Consider the following 17,855-nt stretch of genomic DNA (forward strand, 5'->3'; position numbering starts at 1 on the left):
GGTATGCCTTTAGCCATTGACGATTTTGGATCTAAAATATTATGCTATTGGAAACTATCTCTAGTCATTTTCAAGTGGTGTTAATTATACTTTTATAAATTATATTAATTTTTACGCATCTGTAAATTAATAGTCATTGCCTTATTTAATAGACATACACAAAAGAATGGGCTGATGTTCTAAATCACAAAAGTAAGCATGTAGAAGAAGCTGTCAAAGAACTTATATCAATATTTGAAAATATTTATGAAGTTAAGTACAGTGGGAAAACAGCAAAACCGTCACCAGGTAACTTTGCTAGTTATATTTGAGTTATAATATTATAATCATAAGAGCTATAGATATGTTCTCAAGTAAGTGCTTTCTGCTTAGCAATTACTAAAATTCCAGACTCCCTAAAGGAAAGCATGTGTTCTGCATAACCCACATCATTTGCACAAACTACTTAGGCATAGGAAGCCCTTTTTGTCAGCTAGAGAATGGTGGGAATCAGATGCCAACCAAGGGCCAATGTTGCAAGTAGTCTCAGTACTGTTATGCTCATCTCTCTGTCTCTGTCTCTCTCTCTTTTTTCTTTTCTTTTTTTTTTCTCTCTTTTTTCTTTTAGCACAGCATTCTAAAATGTCTGGAGACATTTTTGGTCATCACACAACATGAGGGATGCTACTGGCATCTAGTGGGTAGAGCTCAGGGATGCTGCTGAACATTCTACAGTGCACAGGATAGCCTTCAATAACCAAGATTATCAGTAGTGCTGAGACTAAGAAACTATGAACTTAAATAAGGATCCATAGCCTTGGAACTGGAGGGTATTATGCTAAGCAAAATAAGCCAATCAGAGAAAAACAATTACCATATGATCTCATTCATATATAGAATTTAAGAAACAAAATAGAGGATCATAGGAGAAGGGAGGGAAAAAGAAAACCAGATGAAATCAGAGAGACAAACCATAAGAGATTCTTAATCATAGGATACAAACTGAGGCTTGTTGGAGGGGAAGGGGGTGGGGGGAGGGGGTAACTGGGTGATGGACATTAAAGAGGGTACGTGATGTGCAATGAGCACTGGATATTATATGAGACTGATGAATCACTGAATTCTGCCTCTGAAACTAATCATACACTCTGTGTTAATTAGTTGAATTTAAATTAACAAAAATAAATATCCACAATGAATCTTCTTTCTCTTAGAGTTTTTCTACCTAATTAGCTTTCTTCAGAAATGTCAAGAACCCCCAAATATCAGCTCATTAAGTTAGAATACTCAAAAGGGTAAACACATATTTTAGAAATATAATATGTAAAGCCCTCTTAAAATGCTTAATTCTATATACTAAGAAGGAGTATATTTATTTCTTTGTAGAATTATGATTCTTTTGGGTGAGTGGTTTAAACTGAATCCAAAGGTGATTCCTACTGAAACAAGTCTCACATTTTTAGATTAAGAACTTTTCAAGAAGGGGTTTCCTAAGAAGGTCTGGTCACATGATGTAAAACCAAATGCTCAACATTAAATGTTATATTTTTGTTTTCTCTTTTATCCATAGAACAGAGGAAACATGTTGCTTTTGGAAGTGAAACAGAAGAGGGTGAGAGCACTGATTATGAGGCTAATATTCCTGAGGTTCATGTTAATGATAAAGAAGATGAATTTAAGAAGGTATTTATTATGAGAATACCTCATTCAATTTAGCAGAATTACGACTCCTTGGATCATAGATGACCCCAAATGGTGCTTTTTCAGTTCTGCAGTTCTACAGCCAACCTGTATGGACTTACAACCAACCTGTATTTATAACAAAATCTAGAAAGTATAATTTTCAATTCTACACTATAGGATCTGGCAAGATATAGCAATCCTTCTAGTTTTCCCCAGCACCATCAATTTTTAATGTGATTTTGTCAATACAGTTTATATAATTATCTCCCTCTATTGTGATTGACCATGTTTTCTTATACAGTAAGTGTCATGGGATTGTAGTGCCAATCCATTTGACTCAAGAGTGAAGAACTTTGTTTTCAGTTACTGTGTTTAATGAAATTACCTATATTGCAAGGCCAGATTTTGATTCACTTGGGCCCAAGGATTGCATTTTTTACTAGCACCACAGGGATGACCTGTGGACTCCCCTCCAGGGGAAAGCCTGTGTGGGCAGGTTGTCACATTTTGTTGAGATGTGTCGAGAATGGATTTTGAGAAGGACTCATGGGGTTTCTTGTTCCTTTTTAGGCCTCCCTCTTTTGGTCATGTATCAGTTCTGAATGCCACTCCACATTTGTGCTAACACCTGCTTTCTCCTCCTTCAGCCAGTTTTTTTTAATCCTTCATACTTATCTTCTTTTCCTTCTTCCTATATTTTACACACTTTTATACCTCTATACCTTCTATATACACACTGGAAAACAATTTTGGAAATAAGCAGCATACATTTGATCTACTTTCAATTTCTTGCTCAAGGAGGACATCACCAATGGGTAAGGAAGTACTTCCCCACTGAAACTAGATTTTAGCTATAGATTTCCTCTCAGTACCATGCTCCAAGCTGCCATTATCAATTGGTAGGAATCAGCTGGAGAGAGGGAGTGTATGCCCACGCCAGTGGCTCTTCTCTTCTAATTGCATTCCCTTTGACACTGGCAGGGGTCCTTAGAGCAAGTCTGGTTATCATCAGAGTCTCTTGAATTGGGGGATTACTGGGAGCTGCATTAGTGCAGTCACCTCCTAAAGAGCCTCTGCCTCTCAAATCCATCATCCTCCACATTAGCCTGGTGATTCACCAACCCCGATCATATTCCTCTTTGCTCATGCTGATAACCCTGCTTTCTGACCCAACTCAAACTGACTGGTCTACCCTGTCTCAGAGGAGCAGGGCGTAGAGTAGAGAGAAACGGTATGGCCAGAGCTTGGTCCTGGTTGTGTGACTCACTGCAAGCAAGACATGATGCCCAGATCCCTGGTGAGGCTCAGTATCTGTCCTGTGCTCTGACCAATAAACCTGGCAACTCCTCTGGAGGGAAAGAACCGCTTAGAGAGAGAGGCCCACCATGGTCCTAGGATGATGGAAGCTTCATTCCATATATTTTGGAGTACATTTATCCTCCAAACTGAGCTTTCTGTAAGATAAAGACTAAATATCCTCTTGTGTCCATACCCTTTAAGTGTTAAGAAATGTACCTCACTTAATAAGTGCTCCAGTTTTGTTGAGTGAATTATTGAGGCCTGAGCAAACTAGGAATATTTTGAGCAAACTGAGCAGAGGGAGAGAGAGAATCTTAAGCAGACTAATGCCCAACACAGAGGCTGATGCAGAGCTTGAACACCTGACCCTGAGATCAGATCTGAGCCAAAATCAAGAGTCAGATGCTCAAATGACTAAGCCTCCTAGGTGCCCCTGGTGGCTATATTCTTAATTTTTCCAAAGAGGCTGCATCAATTTACCATCCTACCAATAGTATATGAAGGTTCTCTTTTCTCTACATTTTCTCCAACACTTGTTATTTTTTATATTTTTGATAACAGCCATTCTAACATGTTAGGTGTTAGGTGGATACCTCATGGTTTTGATGTGCATTTCCCTAATAATTAGCAAATTTGAGCATCTTTTCATGGGCCTGTTTTCTTTGGAGAAATGTCTATTCAGATACTCTGCCCATTTTAAAATTGAGGTGTCTAGTTGTTATTGAGTAGTATGAGTTCTTTACATATTTTGGATACTAACCTCTTATTGGATGTATGGCTTGCAAATATGTTTTACCATTTAGTAGGTTACCTTTTCATTTTGATGATGGTTTCCTTTGATGTGTAGAAGCTTCAATTTTATATTGTCCCATTTGTTCATTTTTGTTTTTATTTTGCTTCCCTTTGGAATCAGACCCACAAAGCCTTCACCAAGACTGATGTCAAGGAGCTTACCACCTATATTTTTTTTTAGGAATCTTATGCTTTCTGGCCTTACATTCAAGTATTTAATCCATTTTGAGTTAATTTTTGTGCCTGGTATAAGGTCGTGGTCTGAATTCATTTGTTTGCACATGGATGTCCAGTTTCCCCAGTACCGTTTGTTGAAGAGATTTTCTTTTTTCCACTGTGTATCCTTGGATCCTTTGTCACAGGTTAATTGTTCTTATACAAGTGGGCTTATTTCTGGGTAGTCAGTTCTGTTCCATTGATCTGTGTGTCTGTTTTTGAATCAATACCATATTATTTTAATTACTGTAGCTTTTTAGTTCAGTTTGAAATCAGGAAGCATGATATCTTTGTTCTTTCTTAAGATTGCTTTGGCTATTGGGGATCTTTTGTGGTTCCATACAAATTTTAGAATTATTTGGTCTGTTTCTTTGAAGTATGCTATTGGGATTTTGGTAGGGATTACATTTAATCTGTAGTTGGCATTTGGGTATGTACATTTTAATAATAATAATTCTTCCATGACATGAGCACAGACTGTATTCCTGTTTATTTGTGATTTCTTCATTTCTTTCATCAGTGTCTTACAGTTTTCAGTGCATAGATCTTTCACTTCTTTGCTTATATTTATTACCTAGGTGCTTTATTCTTTTTGATGCAATTGTAAATGGAGTTATTTTCTTAATTTCTTTTTCTGATAGCTTGTTATTAGTATATAGAAATGAAATAAACTCTTTGTGTATTTATTTTGCATCCTGCAACTTCATTGAATTCATTTATTAGTACTAACAGTTTTTTGGTGGGCATCTTTAGGGTTTTCTATATATAGCGGCATGTCATCTGCAAATACTGAGTGTTTTACTTCCTGTTTCTTGCCTACATACTATGACTATGTCCTCCAATATTATCTTGAATAAAAGTGGGGACAGTGAGCATCATTGCTTTGTTCTTGTTCTTAAAGGAGAAGCTTTCAGTTTTTCACTATTGAGTATGATGTTAGCTATCGGACTGCCATATATGGGCTTTATTATGTTCTATACCTGTTTGTTGAGAATTTTTATCATAAATGATGATAAATTTTGTCAAATGCTTTTTCTGTATCTATTTAGATTAACATATGATTTTAATCTTTCATCTTGTTAATGTGTTATATGATATTTAACCATCTTTGCATCCCTGGAACTAAATCCCATTCAATCATGGTGTATGATCCTTTTAATGTATTGTTGAATTTGGTTTCCTAATAGTTTGTTGAGGATTTTTGCATCTATGTTCATTAAAGATATTGAGGTATACTTTTCTTTTTGTGTGGTGTTCTTTCTGGTTTTGGTATAAGGTAAGACTGGCCTTGTAAAATCTGTTTGGAAGACTTCCTTCCTTTTCAATGTTTTGGAAGTTTTGAGGAGGATAGGTATTAAATCTTTATTTCAGTGTTTGGTTAGATTTGTTGGTGAAGTCATCTGGTCCTGGAATTATTTTGAGAGTGTTTTTTTTTAAAAAGATTTTATTTATTCATGAGTGATACAGAGAGAGACAGAGAGAAGCAGAGACACAGGCAGAGGAAGAAGCAGGCTCCACGTAGGAAGCCCGACATGGGACTTGATCCCAAGTCTCCAGGATCATGCCTTGGGCTGAAGGCGGTGCTAAACCGCTGAGCCACCCAGGCTACCCTGAGAGGTATTTTATTACTGTTTCAATCTCCTGAATAGTATTGGCCTATTAATATTTTCTATTTCTTCAAGATTCAGTCTTGGAAGATTGTGTGTTTCTAGGAATTTATTCACTTCTTCTAATATGACCACTTTGTTGGCATATAATTGTTTGTAGTAGTTTCTTATGATCTTTTGTATTTCTAGTTGTAACTTCTCTTTTACTTCTGGTTTTATTTCTTTAGGTCTAGCTAAAGGTTTGTCGATTGTGTTTATCTTTTTAAAGCAACAGCTTTTAGTGTCTTTGACCTTTTCTAAATTGCTTTCCTTTAATCTCTATTTCATTTAGTTTAACTCATATATATTATTTCCCTTCTACCAATTTTGGGATTTTTTTGTCCTTCTTTTTCTAGTGTCTTTATTTTATTTTTTAAAAGATTTTTATTTGTATGTAACAAATTGTTTTTCTTTTCCTGCTTTTAGGATTATCTCCTTTATCCTTAACGTTTACCATTTTAATTACAGTGTGTCTTGGTGTGTATCTCTTTGAGTTCATCTTATTTGGAACTCTGTGCTTTATGCACATGGATATCTAATTCCTTCTTCAGACTAGGGAAATTTTTAGCCTTAACTTCTTTAAATAATTTTTCTGGCTCTTTTTGTCTCTCTCTCTCTCTTCTCCTTCTGGGTTCCCTATAAGCACTTTTACCACTTGATGTTGTTCCAAAGGTTCCTTAAGATAATTTCACTTTTCTTAATTCTGTTTTTATTTTGCTGCTTTGGGTGAATTCCACTGCTTTGTCTTCTAGCTCACTGATCTGTTCTCTGCTTCATCCAGTCTGCTGTTGAACCCCTCTAGTGTATTTTTCAGTTCAGTTATAACTTCTCTTAGAAGTTTGTATTTTCTTGTATTTTCTCTCTCTTTGTTGAAGTTCTCACTATGTTCATCCATTCTTCTCCCAAGTTTGGTGAGCCTCTTTATGTCTATTTGTACTCTTTATCAGGTAGATTGCTTATCTCTGTTACATCTAGTTCTTTTCCTGAGTTTTTTTCCCCCCTTGTTCTTTTGTTTGGAACATATTTCTCTGTCTCCTAATTTTGCCTAATTCTCATGTGTTTGTTTCTATGTATTAGGTACGTCTGCTACGTCTCATAGACTTAAAGGAATGGCCTTATGCCCAGAAGTTCAGTCTTCCCTCATCATCAGAACTAGGCACTCAAGGGTATCCCTTATGTGGGCTTTGTGTGCCCTTCAATTGTGGCAGAACTGTGGCTGTAGCACAGCAATGAGTGGGCCTGACACTAAGTCTGGTGTAGAACATGACTGTGACTGCTGTGGTACATTGGTGGGTGGGTGATCTTGCTATAACACCATATTGAACCCAACTATCAATATTATTTCTTGTTACAGGAATGTAAAGAAATCTATGCTTTTTTCTCTCATCAATTACTAGACAGTCTTCAAAAAGCTACACGGTTATCTTTGGACACGATGAAAAAAAGAATATTTGTTTTAAGGCAAGTTGATGATATGCTAAATAAGCCTGGTAATACTGTCATAACATAATGCTAATAGTATCTCTTATTTTTATTATTTTAAAAATTATAAAATTCAAATAGCATTTATGATAAAACTGTATGAAAATATATGTGTAGTACCTCAAGAACAGCGACCAGATGAACAACCATATTCCTAGCACCCAGGCCAAGACAAAGAACGTTGAACACTATTGGTCCCCTTACCAGGCTTTTCTCTGTGCACCCAAACGTAACCACTATCCCATACTTCATGTTTATTATTGTCTTAATTTTCCTTGCAGTTTACCATGTTTGTATCCCTAATCAATGTATCACTTCATTTTGTTTGTATCTGAACTATGTTCAGTATTATGTTTTTGAGATCCATCTATGTTGATATAATTCATTATACATAATCTGTTTATTCTACTGATGATGGTCATTTGGGTTTGAGCTATTCTGAATAAAGCCTCTGTGAACATTTTTGTACCTGTCTCCTACACTTGTTATGAATGGAATGGTTGGGCCCTGGGGTATGTGCATGCCTCACTTTACCATGTGATGCCCAGCATGAGAGTCCCCATCACTCCTCATCCTTGCACACAGTTGATATTGTTCAATTAAAAAATTCTTACCAGCAAGTGGGTGTGAAGTTGCATCTCACTGGGATTTAAATGATCATTTTCTTTTTTTTTTTTTAATTTTTTTTAAATTATTTATTTATGATAGTCATACAGAGAGAGAGAGAGGCAGAGACATAGGCAGAGGGAGAAGCAGGCTCCATGCACCGGGAGCCTGATGTGGGATTCGATCCCGGGTCTCCAGGATCGCGCCCTGGGCCAAAGGCAGGCGCCAAACCGCTGCGCCACCCAGGGATCCCTAAATGATCATTTTCTTAAAAAGAATTGATCATTTTTTTTGGTTACTAATGAGTTGAACATGTTTTCATGTTTATGAGCCATTTGTGCCTTCATTTCCTTGAAATGTTGTTTTTTTTCTTTCTCTTGTCTTATCTTGGCTGGGTTGTCTTTCTTCCCTTCTTTCCTTTCTTCATTTATTTCTTTTTACCTATTTTTCTATTGGATTAGACTTATTCATGGATGTTCTTGATATATTACTTTGTTGATGATAATACAGCATGTATCTTCTTCCTGTTGTGCCTCTCTTTTCATTCTTTTTTATGGTGTCTTTTACTGAGTTTAAAGTATTAAAATTTATCAACTTTTTTGGAAAATATTCAAATTTTTTGATCTTTGTGATTTTTTATGTCTTTTATAAGAAATTGTTCTTTACCTCATAATGTCTTCTAAAATTCTATACTTTTGTCTTTTATACTTAGGGATTTAACCCACATAGTATTGATTTTTGTGTTTACTGTGAGGTAGGAGGTGAATATATTTTTTCCATATGTTTCATTAATTAACTAAACAAAGTTTGTTGAAAATTACTTTTTTCTTTGAGAGGATTATTTAAACTACATTGAATCTATAGGTGAATTTGGAGAGAGTCAGCATCCTTACGATATTGAGTCTACCATCCAGAATCATGGATTACCTCTCCATATAAGTCTTCTTTACTATTTTTCAATGAAGTTTTATAATTCTCTGTGTAAAATTCTTGTACATTTTTGTTGGATTTATTCATTGGCTATTTATGGCTGAATTTTAATTTAATCACATGATTATAATCTCCCAATATGACTGTGAACTTGACAAATTTTCCTTCTGTTTTGATCAGTTCTTGTTTGATGTGTTTTAAGACAATGCTGTTAGGTGCATGCAAGGCCATAGTAGTGAAATCTGCTTAGGACGTATTTTTTACTTTTTATTTTATTCCTTTTGTATATTAATCCTAATTACTCAAATGGTTTTTAGTTTGTTATTAATTTTACTTTACCAGCTTTTTTGGTATATCACTTTTTAGCCCTTTTTCCAACCTTACTGGGCAGTTTTTTTGTTTTATTTCTTAAAAACATCATATGCCTGATGATGATTATAATTTTTAAAGATTTTATTTATTTATTTCAGAGAGAGAGCACAGGAAGGGAGGGTGTTCGGGTAGATGGAGAAAGAGAAGCTGTGTCCCAGCTGAGCAGGGAGTTCAACAATGGGGCTCAATCCCAGGACCCCAGGATCATGATCTGAGCCAAAGGCAGACACTTAACAGACTGAGCCACCTCAGCACCCCTATGCCTGATTATTTTTATTCAATCTGATTATCTCTGCTTTTTAAAAGAGTTTAATTAGTTCACATTTATTATGATTTTTTATGTAGTTACACTTAATTTATGACATTTCATTTTATGTATTCTTTTTAGTATCTGTTTTCTTTCGTTCATTTCATTATCTCAGTTATCTTTGGGATGGATAATATTTTCCTTTTATTTTCTTTACAGGACTTCAGTTATTTAAGTAGTTACCCTTAAATTGAGACTATTGTATATCTTGCTCCAGCTTAAAAAAAAATACTGTCTATGGTTATTCAGTTTTCTGGTCTTATTTCTAACTACAAGGGCCTTGATGTGCTTTACTCACTGAACTGTACCTACCTCATTATTGCTGCTTGACGTTTTAGTTTTTACCTTTTTCTGAACACTTAAAAATAATTTATTTACTGGCATATTTTATTAAAATCTCTGATTCTATGTATGTCTTGTATCCCACTGGTTCCTTAAGATATAGGAAGGGTAAACTCTCTTATTCTTCATTTGAAGTCTGAAAAATGCCTTTTTTGCTTTCATACTCTCAGGACAGTTTGGTTGGATAAAAAATTTTTGTTTGTCTCTCAGCACTTTGAAAAAGTATTTCACTTTTTCTGACTTACATGGTTGCTGATGAGAAGTCTGCAGTAAGTCTAACTGAAGATTGTTTTTTATCCTTGATGTTCTGTAACTTTCTTTCCATGTGTGGATTTGTCTTTATTTAATTCTGCTTTGTTCTCAGTGTGTACTTTCTTACTAAGGACAAATAGCATTCCTTAATTCTGGAAAACCCTCAGCAATTTCCTCTTCAGTTATTGCTTCTGGGACATTCCTTTCATTCCCCTACGAAACTCCTTATTCTTACGGAACTCCTCATAATTGAGTGTTGAGTAGATTAACCACATGATTTATTGTTCCAACCAGGACACCCTTTTGAGTGAAGAGGCACTATCCAGATGAAGTGTCAGGACAGATTTAATCTGGAACTGTCCTGGGGACACTGGACATGGAATTTTGGTCTGTCCTCCCAGTTTGCTAACTACTCTGTCACATGTTTTGTCTTTTTTGCCTTTCTGGGCTACATTATGAGCACATAGCTCTCTTTCTAGTCTAAAGATGATCTCATCATTTGCATCTTAAATATTTCAATTAATACTTTTTTTTCTTATTCTCCAGATACTGTATCATTTCTCCTTTTCAATTTACACTATTTATTATTTTGGGAGAAGATAGCCTTCATTTATCTCTTTGAAAATTCTCAAAATACTTATTTTAGAGTTTGTCATTCTTTTATACACTGATTTTATGGAGTGAGTTTTTGTTTCAATTATTAATTCCTTTGGTCCTCTTTCTTACTGAAAGACTTATTCGTGCCCATGGGGATTTTAGTTTACAAGGACCTCTTTGAGTGAGAAGTGTGGGTGCGTGCACGTGTGCCTGTGTAAGTGTGCGTGTGTGTGTTTTCTCTCTCCCCCCTACCTCCCTATCTGGGAGTTTCACCTTTGTCTCCCATGATCCTGGGAACCTTGAGTAGAGAACCAGGTCTTTTTTTTTTTTGTAATAATAAATTTATTTTTTTTATTGGTGTTCAATTTGCCAACATACAGAATAACACCCAGTGCTCATCCCGTCAAGTGCCCACCTCAGTGCCCGCCACCCAGTCACCCCCACCCCCCGCCCTCCTCCCCTTCTACCACCCCTAGTTCGTTTCTCAGAGTTAGGAGTCTTCCATGTTCTGTCTCCCCTTCTGATATTTCCTACCCATTCCTCTCCCTTCCCCTCTATTCCCTTTCACTATTATTTATATTCCCCAAATGAATGAGACCATATAATGTTTGTCCTTCTCCGACTGACTTATTTCACTCAGCATAATACCCTCCAGTTCCATCCACGTCGAAGCAAATGGTGGGTATTTGTCATTTCTAATGGCTGAGTAATATTCCATTGTATACATAAACCACATCTTCTTTATCCATTCATCTCAGAACCAGGTCTTATTTGTTCATGATGACTGCCCCCTTAAGAGATACTGGGGATATGGCAGGGTCAGCTAGGGAGCACACAAGTGGCCTGACTTAATCACCTCCTGGTTATGCTGTGGATTTGTTTCATCACCCCAGGCTCAGATCTTCTGGAGATGTAGCTGCAGACATGGACTATATTTTGTTTTCACTTCGCCTCTTTATAAGTGGAGGAGCATCGTTTTAGTTTCTGGCTTCCGGTACCAAACCAGGCTGAGGTCCTACCTCATACGGAGTACTTTCAGTGCCCTATGGTCTGCAGGAGTCAACCTTTTACTGTCACTGCCTAATTCCCAGCTACAACCCTGTTTATGTATTCCTGACCTTGTTCTGGTTAATGGAGATACTAACCTGGTATATGAGCACTCTCATGTCCTTTATATTCAATGCATGATTGTTAGGTATTTGACACAAAGAGGTGTTTTTGAAGTCTGAACTCTCTATGCCACATTGACTTACAAGTCCTGCAGTATTTAAGCAATTTTTGAAGAGATATACATAAGCATAATACTTGAACATCCTTCTTTGTCTAAAATGTCTTTTTCTTACCCTAACACACGAGTGCTAGTTTGGTCAGCTCGAATCACATTTTCTTTCTCTCACACTCTACAAATACTGTTTTGTTTTGTTTTTTTAAGATTTTATTTAGTCATGAAACACACAGAGAGAGAAACAGAGACATAGGCAGAGGAAGAAGCAGGCTCCCCGCAGGGATCCCAATGTGGGACTCCATCCCAGGACCCCAGGATCACGACCTGAGTCAAAGGCAGGTGCTCAACCACTGAGCCACCCATGCACCCTTGCAAATACTGTTTTGTTGGCTTCTTTTGTTTCCACTTTCAGACAGAGTTCTGAAAGCTGGATCTGTTAATCCAGCTAAGTAACACCCTGTTGTTTTGATGCTTACAGGATTTCCCCTTTTAACCTGGAAATTCACAAATTTTATGTTTATGTGTAGGTAATTTTTCTCATTAATCCTTTCAGGCACATAGAGAATCTTTTGAAGATGATAAAACAGTTTCTTTCTTAAGGTTAGGGAAGAGCTGTGCTTTAATTGACCATACGTAGAATTCATGGGCTGCATTGAGGTAGTAAAGCATCTCTGAGCTGAGTGACCCTCTGTAAGTTACTCAACCTCTCTCTACCTTAGTTTCTTTATACACAAAATGCAAAAATTAATCATAGGATCTGTCTTACATAGTTAATGTGAGCATGAAATGTGTTAATTCACGGAAAGTGTTTGGAAAAGTGCCTGGCATACATTAAACATTCAGTAAACATTACTCTTTTTTATCTTTTTTACCTTTTCTTTAAGAAGTATCTATCTTTTGGTATTTTGCATATGAAATTTTAGAGAATTCTTTAAGCTGTAATGTGTCAAATAAGTTACTGAATGATCCAGTGTGCTGTTCACTGCCTCTGTTGCTTAGGCTGTTTTTGCTTTATAAAACTCTTTCTTGTCCTGGGATTGTGTCCTTTTAAATACAGTGAAATACACTGATTTTATTGTTGCATTTTGGATTTCACAATCAGACTATGAATCAGAGGTTTTTCCCCCTTTATTTGCTTGCTTTTGGTTCGAAGATTTCCTTGCAATAATATGTTTATCAGTGTGCTAAAGCTGGGCCTTCAGGTTGAACTACAAAGGCTTTATCTTTCTTATGATTCCCCTCCCCCATCTGCTTACCTGTAAATGGAGATGTTGTTTTTCAGTATAACAGCAATTTCTTGCTATGGAGAGCAATAAAACATTTATTATAATTTTGTTTGAGATGGGGACAGAGGTCAAAGAAGGTGGAGATAAGCAAACTAATCTGCAGCTCTGATGTGTATTCTTTATTACTTGTGCTCATGTGTCTGTATGTATGTACTTCTGTCTGAGCATGAGTATGTTGTTTAAAAAAGCAGGTTTTAGGGGCACCTGGGTGGCTCAGTTAGATAAGTGTTGATCTTGATTTCGGCTTAGGTCCTGATCCCTGTGTCAGGCTCTGTGCTGGGTGTATAGCCTGCTTAAGATTCTCTCTCTTCTTCTCCTCTTGCTCACCACCCCTTCCCCCTGAAACAAAACAAAACAGCAGTTTTTGGAAGGCTTTGGCCAGAAATCTCTTGTATAATCTTGCAAAAAAGTGTATATAAAAAAGTATATGAAGCTCTATTTTTTGTTGGTGATCTTGTCTGGCATCTCTTACAGGGCTAGGAACAGGATGTGCTTTTATTTTTTTATTTTTTCTTTAAGATTTTATTTATTTAAGAGAGAGACAGATCACAAATCAGGAAGGCAGAGGGAGAGGGAGAAGCAGACTCCCAGCTGAGCAGGGAACCTGATGCAAGGCTCAATCCCAGGACCCCAGATCATGACCAAGGCAGAAGGCAGAACTTAACCGACTGAGCCATTCAGGTGCCCCTAGGATATGCTTTTAGTAAACATTATTAAATGGTTATTACTGAGAGAAAGCAACATTAGAATATGAGAAAATGTACAGAAGACTAATATTTCACTTATAATAATATTAAAGCATCATGTTTCCTTAGTTCTCTGAAATGTATGATTTCATTATAAATAATATTCCCCATGTAATTTGGTATTTTGAAAATGGTCTTTATTTTTAGGACTGAGAATGTTAGCATAGCTACCATTTCAAAATTTTATGAAATTTTAGGTTAAGTTTTATAAGTTACACGTGTATCTTATTCCAGCCAATATGGACGAAGACGATCAGAAGATGTTATTTCCTTTATAAAAACTGAAGTACACCTTGCGATTCCAAATGTGGTAAGTTAAAATATTCAAGTTAATACAATGACATTTGGGTAATTTTCACCCCAGTATTTAACAAAAATTGGAACATTATTTTTTTATCTATTGTAAAAAATTCTCTGCATAGTTCATGGGGTATTGAAGGTTAGTGTAAGAGATCAGTTAAGCATCTATTCAGCCATCCGTTAGCAAGTACTCTAAAAATATTCTTGCTTTTTCTTTCTTTAAGCATTAAATTATCTAAATAGTCCATGTCAGAAGTCCAAATCCCTACCCCAAACACAAAACTGTGAGGTAACCAAGAATGGCAGAAGAGAAAGAAAGGAAGAGCCTATGCCCCAAGCACAGAGATTCTTGTGCCTTCTCCTGGCACTTATATCTACCACCATCCTAGCTGTCACTTGGCATTTGGAACTCCAGTCACACAGGATGACTGAGGTGCACTCTGTGAGGGGCCACGGGGTAAGGCTGGGCAGGAACAATCTGTGACTCATCTACCACTATCTATACCTACACGGTTTGGCCTCCTGGAAGACAGCTTCTGTGCTTATTTGGCACATTTCAGAGAACTGAAGTCCAAACGTTGGCAGGATAGCTTCTTCAGTCATTTTGCTTCTTGGGCTCCGACACATAGTCCACAATTTCTGGCTATATCCAGCCACCCTCACAGGGAAAGGATGACAAGTACTATGCTTGACCTGTTAGCCTGCAGGAAATGAAAAAATGGGAAAACCTCAGGATAGGGAGAATACGTGGCTTACCCTCCTCTAACACCCATTCCCTCTAAGCAACCTTCCACTGGGCCAGCTGAGGCTTTCCTACCCAATGGGGGACAGGTTGGTGAGAAGCAGAGGGATGGGTGGCGTGTGCCGCCAGTACCAGGAATCTGTTTATTCACTCCACAGGTAATGGTTCCTAGTTTGGATGACATTCAACAAGCCATTAACCGGATGATCCAGCTAACCCTGGAGGTCAGCAGAGGAGTGGCCCACTGGGGGCAACAGCAGACCCGTCACATAAAGCCTGCTGTCACCAGCCCCAGCCGTACTACTACTGAAGTGACCCATTTAAATACAGCAAAACCTGGGAAGAAGGAAGAGAGTAAGAATGTTAAAACAAATCTCAGATGAATAGAATCCTAGAATTATAACAACTAGTCAACAATCTTTGTGATTCTTCCTGGGTACAACAGCATATAGAGTTTTAAAATTTTAATTCCAGGGTAGTTAACATACAGTGTTATATTAGTTTCAGGAGTATAGTGTAATGATTCAACATTTCCATATATTACTCTGTGCTCACCAAGATAAGTGTACTCTCAATCCCCTTCACCTATTTTACCCAGCCCCCAACCTACTTCCCCTCTGGTAACCGTTTGTTCTCTAGAGTTAGGAGTCTGTTTTTTGGTTTGTCTCTTTTTTTTTCTTTTTCATTTGTTTTGTTTCTTAAATTCCATACATGAGTGAAATAATATGGTATTTGTCTTTCTCTGACTGGCTTATTTCACTTAGCATTATATTCTCTAGCTCCAACCATCTTGTTGCAAATGGCAAGATTCCATTCTTTCTTATGGCTGATTAGTCATTTTTACATGTCTATTTGTTAAATTTTGCATTAAAAATAAAAAATGAGTGTTCTCCATCCTCCATCATAAATATAACATACAGACATTTCTATCTAGAGTTTAGAAATAGGAGAACAAGGATTTTTATCACTGTTCTATCATAATCTTAGATTCAAAGAAAAATTATAAGAAGACTTGGTACTAATTCTACTTTCGGTATTGTATTTGGTGCAATGAACTTAGTTTGCTGGAACATGGTGCTTAGAAGTTTGAGGTCATGTGTTCTTTGTACGTTCAGTACATATAAGCTATTCCCTTAAGTAATTATCAGTGTGATAAGCCACTGACCCAAAGTTCCATGTACATTTTTGGACACTTTTGTGTAAAAAGCCAAACTATTGATAAGTAAAAATTGCATGTATTTAGGATATAAATGTAATATCTTGATATAGGTATATATTGTGAAATGATTACCACAATCACAATAATTAACATGTCCATCACCTCCCACAGTTACCATTTTTTGGTGTATGCATGTGGTAAGAAGATTTGAAATCTACTCTCTTAGCAAATTTCAAGTGTATAAGACATTAGTATTATCTGTAGTCACTATGCTGTACATTAAATCTCCAGAACTTATTTATCATATAACTGAGAGTTTGTACCCTTTGATCAATATCTCCCCTTTCCTCCACTCCTCAGCCTCTGGTAACCACTGTGCTACTCTGTGTTACTATGAGTTTGACTTTTTTTGACAATGGAATATTATGCAGCCTTAAAAGAAGGAAATCCTGCCACTGGTGACAATAAGGATGAACCCAAAGGATGTTATGCTAAATAAAATAAGCCAGACACAGACAAATATCACATAACCTCATTGATATGTGGAATCTAAAAAAAAAGTCAAATACTTTTTCTAAAACTGTATCATCTCCATTGGTAACCAGGAAAATGCAAATTAAAAACAATAAAATACCATGCAAATTACATGAATAGATGGCCCAGGCTCCATACACCCTTTCTATGTTGCACTAACACTGTTCTCTCTGATTAGATCTGTGGTCTCAGGGGGTATTCCCTACAACCAGCTAATGGAGGATGAAAAATCTTATACCCAGTCTATCTTGAGTTGGTTTGATACATTGGTGTAAGCTAAAAATGGACTCCTACCACACTATAGCCTAAAAGGAATTGCCCTTAAGGACAGCAAGAAGGGAAATTCTCCCCAGTAGGTAGAGCTTTAAGCAGCATATCCTTTTAAAGAAGATGGAAATGTCTGAAGCAAAGATATACATGGACTCTTGGACAGTGATGAGTGGCTGGACTGGTTGTTCAGGACCTAGAAGGAGCAACATTGGAAAATTGGAGGCAAGGAGGTCTGGGAAAGAAAACTTGTGAGGTCTATGTATACACATAAAAGTGGTGGCAAAAGAGCTATTAGTTCCATCTTTTTTTTCAGAGATGTTAAATAATTTGTGCAGAGTCACAAACCTAGTGATAGGGCTGGGAAGGAATCCAGGGAAGAGAACTAGAATTCAATTCTCTGACCTTTGGTCCAATAATTGCCACTATTCTTTATTTTCTCCCTAGTTCATTCCATGTATCTTTCTATTATTATAGCAGGCTAATTTAAAAACCACTAGGTGCAAGAGCCTTTGGACTTAACTGCAACCTTGCAAGTAAGAATTCTATTTTCTGTCAAATTATCAACTCAGTATAATAAAGACATTTGCAGACATGCAATGCCTTAAAATATGTACCCTCAATGCACCCTTTGTCACAAAGTTATTAAAGGTGTACTCTTCCACATGAGAAAACAAAGCAAGAAGACAAGCAAAAAGGAGACATATGATATTGGAAATGGGAATGAACTATAGCAGAGGTGAGGGGAATTCCTAGATGAATGATAAAAGATGAATACACCATGACAATTGTATTATAAGCAGAGAGGGCAACCAGTTGACTCAAGAGATAGATGAGTTTTTACTGCCTTCACCAAAATGCCTGATGACATTATACTGTCTTTTAACTTGAAGACTGAATGCCTGGGTAAGTCTGGTCCACATTCTTGGCTGTGCTTTTTGTTTTCACATATGCTGATGAAGTTGCGAACTACTCCTATTGACCTAGGTCAGTTGAGGAAACTCAGTTCATTCTTTGGAAGTGTTTTGCTTTGACTTGCTACTGGAAGCTAGAGGGAAGGAATTGTGATTTGAAGGAAAAAAGATTAGGGGCA

The 17,855-nt window shown here is 36.8% G+C and overlaps 1 protein-coding gene across 1 annotated transcript in view; it reads left to right on the top strand.

Moving 5' to 3' along the window:
* Positions 1–17,855, top strand: part of DNAH8 (dynein axonemal heavy chain 8) — a 335,946-nt gene that overhangs the window by 66,770 nt on the left and 251,321 nt on the right. The window contains exons 18-22 of the mRNA XM_072746190.1: positions 153–288; positions 1,550–1,662; positions 6,970–7,076; positions 13,995–14,070; positions 14,961–15,156. Of these exons, the coding sequence (XP_072602291.1) occupies positions 153–288; positions 1,550–1,662; positions 6,970–7,076; positions 13,995–14,070; positions 14,961–15,156 (628 nt within the window). The remainder of the gene's footprint in view (positions 1–152; positions 289–1,549; positions 1,663–6,969; positions 7,077–13,994; positions 14,071–14,960; positions 15,157–17,855) is intronic.

The sequence above is a fragment of the Vulpes vulpes genome, chromosome 1 (assembly GCF_048418805.1).
Source record: "Vulpes vulpes isolate BD-2025 chromosome 1, VulVul3, whole genome shotgun sequence".
Lineage (NCBI taxonomy): Eukaryota > Metazoa > Chordata > Mammalia > Carnivora > Canidae > Vulpes > Vulpes vulpes.